We start from the raw sequence: 12,902 nt of genomic DNA on the forward strand, positions 1-12,902 counted from the left end.
TAGCACTTGTTGGCCCTTTTGCCTTCACTCTGCGGTCCAGCTCACCCCAAACCATCTCGATTAACATCTGTTAATTCATAGTTTTGATGCCTTCGGTGTGAATGTACAATTTTCATAGTCATGAAAATACAGAAAAATCTTTAAATGAGAAGGTGTGTCCAAACTTTTGGTCTGTACTGTATAGGAAAGTCAGACTTTACCAGATTTTATTAGCGAAAACACACAACACATACAAATAAACAGCCGAATACATAGGATAACTAAACTGTTTACTTAATAAGAGACAACCAACTTGGTGGTTACAGTACTTCCACAAGAGGCAACAGGCAAAAGTCTCTTATAAAGATCACAGACACTGAGGTAGCAGACAGTGGGTGGAAAAGAATGTCCACTCACATGTTCTGCTGAAGGACTCTCTGTGTCATGGTACTGCTCCACATAGAGAGCTCACTGTGTCGCAGTGCTGTCCTGGACACCACCTTTCTATAGAGAATCAGTTCATCGCAGTAACATCATCGTTAACAGCTACAATCGTACTTTATATTCCCATAACACAGAATTAGGAAGCGACACCACTGGCAAATCCAATATTATCTTTTATTAATTGTATCGGGTCGTGAGATAGAAACATAGAAACAAAGCAACAGCGGTTTCGCCTGTAGGCACACTTCTTCCAGCGTACAGATATACTACACCTGAAAAATCTGTTGCCTTGTTTCTAGATTTCATCTGACAATCAGATATGATTAATAAAAGATAATATTGGATTTGCCAGTGGTGAGTGCTGCCTCCTCTTCCTATCTTATGGGAGAACGTTATGCATGGAACTTTACAAAGTTGAGCACTACTGCATCTGACAAAAAAAATCTGAAGAATGGAAACTGTAACTAATTACAATTTTAAAGCAGTGCCAGCATGTTCTATTGTTTTACTTTAATTGTACCTTCCCCTATGAAATAAGTTACATATTCTGTCTCTCACTTATGACCTCCTGCCCACAACTTAGTTTATCCACACTGGATATCAATGCAACCTTCTAGCCATGACTTATACAAGGGCATTGCATACAGAATAATGAGCCCCCCATAGTATTCCATACAGAATAATGGACCCCCCATAGTCCTCCATACAGAATAATGGACCCCCCATATTACTCCATACAGAATAATGGGCCCTCCAAAGTCCTCCTTACAGAATAATGGCACCACATAGGGATGGTGGTTCTGGTGTCGTGGGCCAAATATAACCACCTTCCGGGCCAGATTTGGCCCATGGGCCAGAGTGTAACATGTACTATATGCTTTAGAGAGTGCTCTCACATTGACCCAGAATCATTTCAACTCAGTAGCCTACACTGTCTACTACAGTGTACAATAACATAACCAATGCCTACTAAATAATATTTATGTTACCCATATAATTTGCTCGAGGGGATACAACATAATTTGTGTAATACATCCATAACTCAATAAGCAATCATAATAAAGTTGTAACAAAACAAAATAAACAGGCCCGACCATTCGTCACCTACGCCAAGAGGGCAAGGAAACATATGATGGAGGGGAGTAGTAGTTAGATTTACAACTCTCTACAGATGCAAAAAATGTCCATGCTAAAAGCCAATGGCAAAGCACCAGAGCCCATTTCAAGTGCTTAATAGGGATTATAGTTCCTGTAACATCACTGATTCTATCTGCCATTATGGTGGCGGTTGTCCCATTTTTTTGTCAGAAATTAATAAGGGAGAGGTACCCTTTAAAATAATCTAAAATGCAACCTGAGAGCAAATGTGGTGCATGTTGTGCTTGAATGCAGAGACCCCCGAAAATCATACCCAGATTTGCTCCAACTCCCAACAAACCCACAAGACAACAAAAAGACAACTCGCACAAAGTTAATGGGTGACTGTCGATCACAGTTTTTTGGTTTTTTTTTAACGATAACAAAGAAGGCATTATTTTCTGAAAGTGATAAAGTAAAACGGCGTGTAGTTAAAATGCCAATTGTCGAACTCCAAGAGGTGACTCAGCTTACACAGTCAATCCATCTCCAAGCCTCCTTTTCTTTATCTCTGACCTCCACCGTGACTTGAAATTCTAGGAAGAAATAACAATAGAATAACATACAAACATAAGGGAAGGGAGGACGAGAGGAGCACCTCTGAAACCAGACAGGGGAAGAGCCAGGCTCCAATCTGGCTTATAAGAGTGGAGGTAGTGGAAGGACCATAATGAGGATGTAATTGTCTCATACTACAGGATTGTACCAACAACAAAAGTATGAAAAAAAAGAAAAAGGGAGAGGGAGGAGTGAGGATAAAAAAGGGGCAACAATCAATATCAATCAATATCAGTTCAATTATCGAAAAAAATAGGGGAGGGGGTGTTGCAGTCAGTGGCACTTTCCTTAAAGGGGTTGTCCGTTCCAAAGCTACAAGTCTGCAGTCACTCCATGTGACTGCTGACTTCCGAATCCTCACATCGCGTGCAACGGGAGTGGGCAGTCAAGTGACCGCAAGTGTGCGATATGCATACTTCCAGCCACATTCCGACTAGACTGTATCCAGACTCGCTCAATACATCTAGTCGGAATGTGGCTGGGAGTACCTTCAGTCTCATGACTGCCCACTCCCGGAGAATCCTCACAGCACGTAGTGTGCATGATGTGAGGATTCAAAAGTCTGCAGTCACATAGAGTGACTGCAGATATGTACCCTTAGGCCGGACAACACCTTTACTTAGCCATCCAAAAGAGTAACTTTTTTTTTTTCACTTTGATGATGGGTTTGTACTATGCAATTATTACTGCATAGTCCAGCATCTGTTTTGTGCATTAAGGAAGCAAAATATAATAGTTAACCCTTTTACGATATTCATGCAAATTACACATCTATCATTAAAATTAAATAATAATATTAAAAAAGTTTTTTAGTTATTCTGTAATGATAATCCTAAAGTGTTTGATTTTCTATAGTGATATTCTTAGAATATTTAGTGTTGAAGTGTTACATTGATAATGACAAATCTCAAGTGTTCCAACTTCAGGGGTTTAAAGAGTCAGGTTACGGAAACAGTTTAGCACAATGAGCTAAACTGTTCCAGTAACAGGGTAGTTAGAGAAATAGTATCGCTCACTGTGCTATACTGCATCTGTAATTGCTATTCATCTCCATGGGAGTTACACAAGTAAGTGTTTTAGTAGCTCCACCTACAGGTCAGGGATAGACAGAAATATTCTTGTCTTAACTACGAGGGCTGAGATGGCAATACCCCTTTAATGGATTTGGATCCTATAAAATCTTTCCTCCCAATATCAGGTCACAGGTTATAAATGGATAAAAAACAATGATGATAAAAAAAAAAATGTGAGATTTTATGGAGAATACTGGATGTCTGTGACAATTGGAAGATATATCATGCACATAGAATCATAGAATGGTAGAGTTGGAGGGGACCTCCTGGGTCAACTGGTCCAACCCCCTGCTCAAAGCAGGATTCACTAAATCATCTCAGACAGATGTCTGTCCAGCCTCTGTTTGAAGACGTCCATTGAAGGAGAACTCACCACCTCTCGTGGCAGCCTGTTCCACTCATTGATCACCCTAACAGTCAAAAAGTTTTTTCTAATATCTAATCTGTTTCTCCTCCCATTCTGTTTCATCCCATTGCTTCTAGTCTTTCCTTGTGCAAATGAGAATAAAGATGATCCTTCTACAATGTGACAGCCCTTGAGATATTTGTAGACAGCTATTAAGTCTCCTCTCAGTCTTCTTTTTTGCAAGCGAAACATTCCCAAATCCTGTAACCGTTCCTCATAGGACATGGTTTGCAGACCGGTCACCATTCTGGTCGCTCTTCTCTGAACTTGCTCCAGTTTGTCAATGTCTTTTTTAAAATGTGGTGCCCAAAACTGTACACAGTATTCCAGATGAGGTCTGACCAAAGAGGAGTAAAGTGCGATAATGACTTCACGTGATCTAGACTGTATGCTTCTGTTAATACATCCCAGAATTATATTTGCCTTTTTTGCTGCTGCATCACACTGTTGACTCATGTTCAGTCTTGATCTATTAATATACCTAAGTCTTTTTCACATGTACTGTTGCTTAGCTCTATTCCTCCCATTCTGTATATGCTTTTGTAATTTTTATTGCCCAGATGTAGTACTTTGCATTTTTCCCTGTTAAAAAACATTCTGTTAGTTGCTTCCCAATGCTCCAGTTTATTTAGGTCTATTTGAAGCCTCTCTCTCTCTTCTCTAGTGTTAGCTATCCCTCCTAGCTTTGTGTCATCAGCAAATTTAATCAGTTTACCCTCAATTCCATCTAAATCATTGATAAAGATGTTGAACAATACAGGTCCCAGGACTGAGTCCTTGTGGTACCCCACTTGAGACATTTATCCAACTGGATGTGAAGCCATTTACGACCACTCTTTGAGTCCGATCACTAAGCCAGTTATGAATCCACCTAACAGTTGCCTTGTCCATTCCATACTTGGCCATTTTTTCAATAAGGATGGTGTGAGATACTTTGTCAAATGCTTTGCTGAAGTCAAGATATACTATATCTACAGCATTTCCCTGATCCACCCAGTCAGTGATTCTGACATAGAAGGAAATTAAGTTAGTCTGACATGACTTGTTAGTTACAAACCCAGAGCCTGTACTAAATGGCACATTGAGCTACAGTCACCTTATGGGGCTTTAAGCACGTGGGAGAGACGTTTAGCCCTTTTTTCCTTTTGTATTCGTGTTGAGATGTTACTCTTGTTGGCTGGAACTTTGCACCTTGTAAACCTTTCTGGAAAAATCCTGTTATGATGTTTGACCGGGCCGGACCTACATTTGATCTACCATGTTGGCAAAGTAAAAGTTGGACATTTTGCTAGTTGATAGAACATATTTCATTTGCAAATTGGCCTGGGATCTTCACTGTATATGCAGTAACAAGCTGCTGACTATGCAACTGTCTAAAGCGGAGTGGGTGATATATTGTGGCATGAAATTGTGAGTGCCGTGAGTCATGTGATTGTCTGATGAAAAACAGAAGAAGGACAAGCAGCACTGGAGAAATGTAGAGAGTAGTTCCCTGAAGAGATAGAGATAGTTACAGGGTCAATATGTGCTAAAATACGGTTAGTAAGGTCATAATCCCCACCTTACCCCTTGGCCAGAAAGGGGATACCACAGTGATGACAGTACATAGATGCAGGTTAGAGCCCCCACAGTGAGAAGTAGTTTAATTCCAAACCAGGGACTACTGTACTGGAGTCAAAGTTTAGAGTGAGAAGTTTGGTGATGATAGCCGGGTTGTTGGCCTAAGAGACAAGCTTGCAGGAAACGACCATCCTTAGACAAAATGACAGGTGGGCAAGGGCAAAGTGGGACTATCGTGAGATGCAAGTGAATGAGGTCAGACTACAGGTGGTGTTGCAAGCCCAGGCTCACCACAAACCACAGAATGAGAAGTGACAGCTTATGTGTTTTCTGAAAATTCTAGTCCTGAAATGTTGTCAAGTGAAACTCCTCCATATCGTAATACACATTTTTAAAAATCCTGCTTTTGAGAAATATCTTGACCGTGAAACGTCTACAAAGGCATATATATGTTTACCAAAGAGTCCAGCACTCACACCCTCACAGTACCTCCATACTTCAACATAGAATGGAACTAGTTTCATTGATTTACAGTACATTGCAAAAGTTTTAGGCAGGTGTGGAAAAAAACGCTGCAAATTAAGAATAATTTAAAAAATAGAATTGTTAATAGCTTACTTTTATCATTTAAAATGCAAAGTGAATGAAGAAAGAAATCTGAATCAAATCAATATTTAATTGATTGAAATATTGATATTTCATAATATCAATGTTTAATCCTTGTTGTCCTCAATGCTGAAACATGAAACAGATACTTATCCATCAGGGAGGTGTTTGGCTCCAAATTTATTCTGCAGTAGGACATTGACCCAAAACTTATAGCCAATGTCATTAACAACTGTCTTCAGCATTAAGAAGAACAATGAGTCCTGGAAGTGATGATGTGGCCCTCACTGAGCCCTGATCTCAACATCATGGAGTCTTTCTGTGAATATATTAAGAGACAGAAGGATTTGGTCAAGCCTCATAAACAGAAGATCTGTGGTTAGTTCTCCAAGATGTTTGGAACAACCTCACTGCCAAGTTACTTCAATAAGTGTGTGCAGATGTACCTAGAAGAATTGATGCTATTTTGAAGACAAAGGTGAAGTTTTGTGATATACACCAAATCTTGATCTGATTTAGATGTCTCTTTTCACTTTGCATTTTGTTAATTCATAAAAATAAACTATTAACACTTCTATTTTAAAAAGTATTCTTACTCTGCAGCATTACTTCCACAGCTGCTTAAAGAGTTGCACAGTGCTGTATTATGATTTTCAATTGGTCACAATTGAGGAGAGAGAGAACACAGATGTGTAGATGATATCCTTGTTCAAGTTCTTCCTATGAGCAGATTTAAAACTGTTCTTCCCTAATTCCCGTCCCTAATTGAGCTGAGGCTTGCAAAGTATGGCCATTGTCTCTGTCTAAAAGGACCCTGTGTAGTTTCTACAGTAACTCCTTCATTTACTTACCTTACAACTCCCAGGTCTGGTTTTCTTCAGGTCCAGGTGCTGCTGAATTGTGCTCTGATGCTTCCCAAGTAAATGTGGTGGTCTGATCCGATGTCTGAATAGAGATTGTGGTCTAGTTCTCTGAATTAATTTTAGAGGTCTGGTATAGGGTCTGAATTAATTTTTGGATTTGGCCTGAATCTTTATTTAGGGGTCAGGTCTGGGTTATGAATTAATTTAGAGCTTTAACATTAAAAAAAAGGTGGGAAAAAGGGCACATTGTAATGGCGGAACTACCAACACATCCTTATATTCTATAGTATGTGTAACACAGGTACTTTAGATGCAATAACATAGAAGCACAGAGCAGCCAATACAGGGTTAATAAACAGGGAAAGTTTATGATAACAAGGTGAATCTCCACGCAGGGAGTAACAGGGGAAAATATGGGGAAATAGCAGGTATTAGTCTGTAACTGACAGTTTTCAGTTTAACTAGATGTAGCAGAGTCAAACCGGTAACAAACGACAGTTTTTCACTTAGCTGACTTGTGTCCTCTACAAGGCAGTTGCCAGCTAGTGCTGGTGACGCTGTCTTCAGGCTTCCCCGCCCAAACAATGCTCCGTCTTCTGGCGGCAGCGGGCGGTCTCCGGTTTTACACGCTGAGCCCCTAGTCCATTACACGGCACCTCACGTGCTCAGCTCCACGGACCCTGCGTCTCTTCTCCCTACAGTCAGCTTGACTCCTCCGGTCCACTGCACTCGGATACCTTGCTCCAAGTCCTGTATCCAGGAGCCTGGACCCTCTCACACTGCTCTGCTCCGCAGGACTTAGCTCCGCTTTCCCGCGCAAACGTCCTCTTCTCTCCCTCTCTCTTGTCACACCAGGAGTCCCTCTGTCACCTGACCTCCCAGCTCTCTCTCTTGACACACCCCCTGCTTCCCTGTCACATGACTCCTCTGCTTGCAGTCTGTCTTCCCCCTGCAACAAGTGGTACGGCCCCGGCAGTTCCGGATCCCTTGCTCTGAAAGCACTCACACCCCGGTCTTCCCCCTTACATATGTAGTATACATTTTCTCCTAAAATACCTCCATCTCAACAAAAAATTTTTACTGAGGCATTCATATATTATATACCTGCTTGCAACTAAAAACTTAGGGTACTGCTGCTTGTACAGTAAAACATCCATGAGCAAACACATAAGGCCATACTTGCCAACGTTTACAATTTTGCAGTGATAATTCTGGGAACCAGACTACCAAAGTGATAGGTTTTTTTTAGCAGGACCACATCCAAAACTGTCAATTTTTGTGATTTTGTAGAGGAAGGCTTATGACGTGCCCCCTGGGCCGTGGGGTACTCGGTAGCTGGGCCAGTAGATGCTGGGGGATGTCACGGTGGCAGTGACCCGGTCCGTGACCCAAGGTGGTCATTAAAAGGGGAAGTGAAAGGGAATAAAGTTTTTAGATATAATGTTTATGACGCCACCGGTGGTATGCGGCTATATGGGGCCGCCGCTGTGGTGCAGATCCTCTGGATCTGATGGTGACGCAGCAGAGTTGGTCCAGCTCTCCACAGTCAGAGCTTAGCTCCAGGACAGTAAGTGGTGATTTGAGGTAGATGTGGTTGGTGCTGTGTAGTACAGGCCTGGTGATGGTGCAGCAATAATTCCAGGACACAGTGGGGTGCAGTCTTCAGGTTTTACTCACAGTTGTCAGACTCCAGGTTCCCAGTGCCAGGGTAACCTACCACGCCATCCTGTGTTTACCAAGGCAGGGATTCAGCAATCTCCCAGGTGTTTCAGGAGTACATAACGGGACCCTATTCTGTGTGCCTTCCTCGGTCATCTTCCTGCGCTGGCTCTCACCCTCCTGCCCTGTGCCTCGCAACCAGTGTCCCAAGCCGGCAACCTCGGATTTTGGCGGCAACGTGCAGTCCCCTGAATCCTATGCGGCTACCTTTTTAGCGATTTAGTTGCGGTTGTGAGCAGCTGCACCCTGAAAGTACAGTAGCCTCCGGTTTCTAGCTGAGCCTTGTAGTTCTCCGCTAGTTAGGGTCCGGTCCCCTTTGCAGCCTGATCCCTCCATGTTCTGGTAGATTCGGGTGCACCGGTGGCTTCCGCACTCGCCGTGCCCCTGGGATCCCCTCACTCCTGGAGCCTTCCCTCTGCTCCCGTCCTCTTCCAGCCTGTCCTCCTGGGCCTCTCAATCTAGGCCCTCTCCTCTGAGCAGAGCTCCTACAGAGCTCCTGCTCCTCTCAGACTGAACTCCTCTGTCTGACTGGACTCTCTGACTGAAGTCTCCCAAGATGGTTCCTCTTTTTATACTCCTACTCAAAGTGTTCCCCTGTTCTGCTTCCTCCACCCACACCCACTACATGGGTCCCCCTCTCTCGGTTCCCCCCACTTCCAACCAGGGACAGGGCTCAGCATAAGCCAGTGTGTCTTGCCCCGCCTGCTGGTCTGGAAAGGTGTAGTGTTGGATGCAGGTGGGTGGGTCCCGGGCAGTACTCCTTCCTTACCTAAGAGTGGGGTACCACACCTCTGGGTGAGATGCAGTACCTTTGTGGCGACTGAACCCGCAGGGGCGCCACACTTATGCGCCACAAATTTTGCAATCTACTGTAAATATTAGTAAGTATGCATGAGGCCAGAACATATGGATAAGGCCACACACACGTTTCCCTGACTTGTATTCTTATAGGGATTTTGCTCTGCTTGTGTCCTACAGTGAAAGAAATAAAATCTTGAAAGAAGCAGAAATTTTACATAAAGCCAGATTCAGCTTTATACTTCCAATTTTGGGAATTTGTTATGATGAAGATAACATTGGGATTGTGACGGAATACATGCCGAGTGGATCATTAAACCAGCTGTTACATGAGGTAGGTGTACACGCACAAAATCCTGCTGCTAACTCATTGTTACTTCTATTTAATTCACAAGATTATTTTAGATTTGATCACATTTACAGCCTATTTTAAAGGGGCATAAGATTGGAAAAATATGGCTGTTTTCTTCCAGATTGAGCACCACTGCTGTCTATGGGTTGTCTTTGGTATTGTAGCCCAGCTCCATTAACGTAAATGGGGCTGAGCTACAATATCAGTCACAGTCCATGGGTGAGTGGCCCTATTTTAGAAAAAAAAGGTATGTTTTTCTAAGTTCATACAACCCATTTCTGATGTGGAACACAATAGTATTTCCTATGCCGGATGCGGGTGCATGGAGCGGGCTCAGGAGTTGAGCCCGCACTATATAGGGCCGATCCAGGCTGTGTTATACATCTGGTGTCTACCTGTAACAGCAGCTCCAGTTGTTGCTATTTAACCATTTGACAGCGGCATTTAAATGGACTGATTACCTGTACACGGGTGAACCAGCTCCCAGCGATTTCCCAACAATGCGATCGCGAGGTTCCAATTGGTTGTTGTGGCAGCTGGGGGCCTGCTAAAGGTCAATTTGGGCTTCATAAGAGAATTATTTTCTCTATATAATACAATACTGAAGTTTTGTAATATATATATGTGACACCCCAGGGGTCTGGTTGCCACAGTGATAGAGATATTACGTCTGAGAGCAGGTGGGAGGTCTCTTGGTCAGGAATCCTATGCATGCCACACCTCCTGCACAGTCCTGGGAGGGGAAGAACTTCCCCTATATAAAACTGGGGCTGAGGCAGGGTTAGTGAGTAGAGAAGAAGTAGAGACAGAGAAAAGAAGCAAATATAGGAACAGAACATCAGGAGCTCTGTGGGAGCAGTGTTACAAGGAGTCAGGGGCTGGCAGCTGCAGAGCTCGCCCTGACTGAGAAGATTTCTTACCGGACCCGGAGTCCGAGGCTGTGGGGACTAACTCCTACCCAGCAGCAGAATCCGTCAGGCAGGGGATTCCAGGTCCTCTGGCCAAGAAACCCGAAGGCACGGTCACACGCATGGGACCAGCACCGCCGTCGTGGAGCGGAAGCTACTAGAAGGCCCTGAGTCACCGGCCATACGGGTGAGCACCACACGGTACACTGAGGGACGTGGGCTACTTATACCCGCCTCTAGCAAGGTAGCCAGAAGAGTACAGTTAGTTTGGGAGGCCTACAACTCCGCCTGGCCAGGGGAGATCCCATCTGCTCAAGGACTGACCAGGCCCCAATCGCTAGCCAGTACTCCGGGAGGGTCTATCTTTGTCACCAGTAAAGACCCTGAACTACACCGTACCGTCTCCGAGTGGTTCCTGCTACCCCCATCATCCACGTCGGCTGCCCTGAGGCCATACCCCTCCCGTTGGGGGTTATACTATCACGCTGCACAATCCTACCACCGGCCTCAGCGGTCTGCCCTGCAGCAGCAGCTCCTTAGCTGTACTCAACGGGTGGCGTAGTCGTCCAACATCTACCGCTGATACATCGCCGCTCAGTTTGACTCCCTGGGCACGGACCGGGTCACCGCCACGAGACTACAACCCTCAACAGATCCGGCTCCGGGTAAGCTCCCGCGTGCGCAACGCAGCGCGACACAGGCCCAGGGGCGCGTCATATACTCCTCAACATTGAAATTGCCACACCAAAAAAGAAAAAGATGCCTTCACAAGAGAACCTCACATCAGTCCAAACCCTGGTATTATGATATGGAGGGACATAATGTACGGTATCCGGATTCCTCTCGTCTTTATTCCAGGTTCATTAACAGCTTGGCGTTACATTGATTTGGTTGTGAAACCAGAGGTGCGGCCATTTCTTCAAAGTGTCTCAGGAACCGTGTTTCAAATCAATAATGCAAGATTTCATCTTGCTCATACTAATGTGAGCTTCCTGCATGGTCCAATTGTGGCCATGGCCTGGAGAGTCTCCGGACTTGTCTCTTATTGCGCGCATAAGGGACATGATTGGTCAGCAACTGCAAAGGCAGCTGTCAGTAGGGGATCTTGATGCATTCAGCATGGCAGAAAATTCCTCAGACAACCAATGATAGCAGCCAAGGTGTAAGCACCTCTACTAATAATCAATACTGAATGAAACAAGATGTTTTGTAAATGTTCCTTCCATTTTTTCATAATTTCCATATCATTAACATGACTATCAATCCAGTGATTGTCATAACATCATGACTTTTCCATCTTGATGTTGAAATTTTAATGTGAAGCAGTGTAGAACAAGCTATCAATCAATCAAAAGTTCATAAGGAAACTAAAAAAATAAAATAAAAATTGTAAAACTAAAATAAAAAAAACTATTTGTCATTGCCAAGTTCGCAGAAGTCAAGATTTATCAAACTAAAATTATCTCACCCATAAGGAAAACGCCTTAAAGAAAAAAAAATTGAAACACTAGAATTGATATTTTTCAGTTGCTGTACTCCCTTAATAAATTAAAAAAAAGCTATCAAAACATTGTACGCACCCCAAAATGGTGTCATTTCAAATGCAAAAAACAAGACCTCACACAAGTCCAACTATGGAAAACGAAAAAAGTTAAGGGTCTTAAAAAATGGTGACTTCATTTTCATAATAGAACAAAATAAAAATTCAGGGAACTAGGCTTCCGTATGATGTGTTTGGATTAGTCATTAGTCTAAAATATTTATATATGAATAAATGTGGTATTGGGATGTTGAGAATGCGGACTTTTTTGTTCTATTTGAACTATGAAGTCTCTTTTATTGTTCTGCTTGGCATTTTTTTGTCTGAAGAAGAGGGGCTATCCCTTGAAACGCATTATTATTTTAGACCCAACAAATATTTAAAAAATTTTATAAGAAGCGCTAGTGCCCAGAGTTTTTTATTTTTATTTTCTCCAATGTAAATTATACACGCAGGTTGGCTGTCTTTTGGAAGTTACCGCCAGCGGTTCCAGAGGCATCTGCAGCTCTTAAGAAGAAGCATCGCTGGGGTTTCTATACTTTGTGCTTTTGTGAATTGATAATTTTTGTGACTTCTCACTAAACTCTCAATACAACTACCATACTTACCTTCGCTTAAACGATATTACGTTGTGTATCGGTCTCTACTTTTCTGTTAAACACATTAAACTTTTTTTTTTATACATTTCCAAATAATGTTTCAACATTTAAATAAAAATAAATAGAAAAAATATTATTTATTAATTATTTATTCATTAAATGTCACTGTAAAGGTTCACCAGAATGGGTTAAGATTTTTATTAAATGAGGCTTTCCTATCGAGCAAAAATTACAAACAAGATTAAAATCTAGCCTTGTCTTCCATGCTTTTCTACTGTGGGTAGTGTATTATTGTATTTTATATTACATACTTATGTGTTGTAATGTGAGTTATTAGATAAATTAAATAAACCAACTGCA

At 42.6% G+C, this 12,902-nt stretch overlaps 1 protein-coding gene across 1 annotated transcript in view; it reads left to right on the forward strand.

Annotated features, from left to right (window-relative positions):
* RIPK2 (receptor interacting serine/threonine kinase 2) overlaps positions 1-12,902 on the forward strand; it is a 74,123-nt gene that overhangs the window by 6,342 nt on the left and 54,879 nt on the right. Inside the window, exon 2 of the mRNA XM_073679552.1 lies at positions 9,324-9,477. Within this exon, the coding sequence (XP_073535653.1) occupies positions 9,324-9,477 (154 nt within the window). The remainder of the gene's footprint in view (positions 1-9,323; positions 9,478-12,902) is intronic.

Source organism: Phyllobates terribilis, unplaced genomic scaffold (assembly GCF_046119375.1).
Source record: "Phyllobates terribilis strain yellow unplaced genomic scaffold, ASM4611937v1 Scaffold_4__5_contigs__length_816908805, whole genome shotgun sequence".
Lineage (NCBI taxonomy): Eukaryota > Metazoa > Chordata > Amphibia > Anura > Dendrobatidae > Phyllobates > Phyllobates terribilis.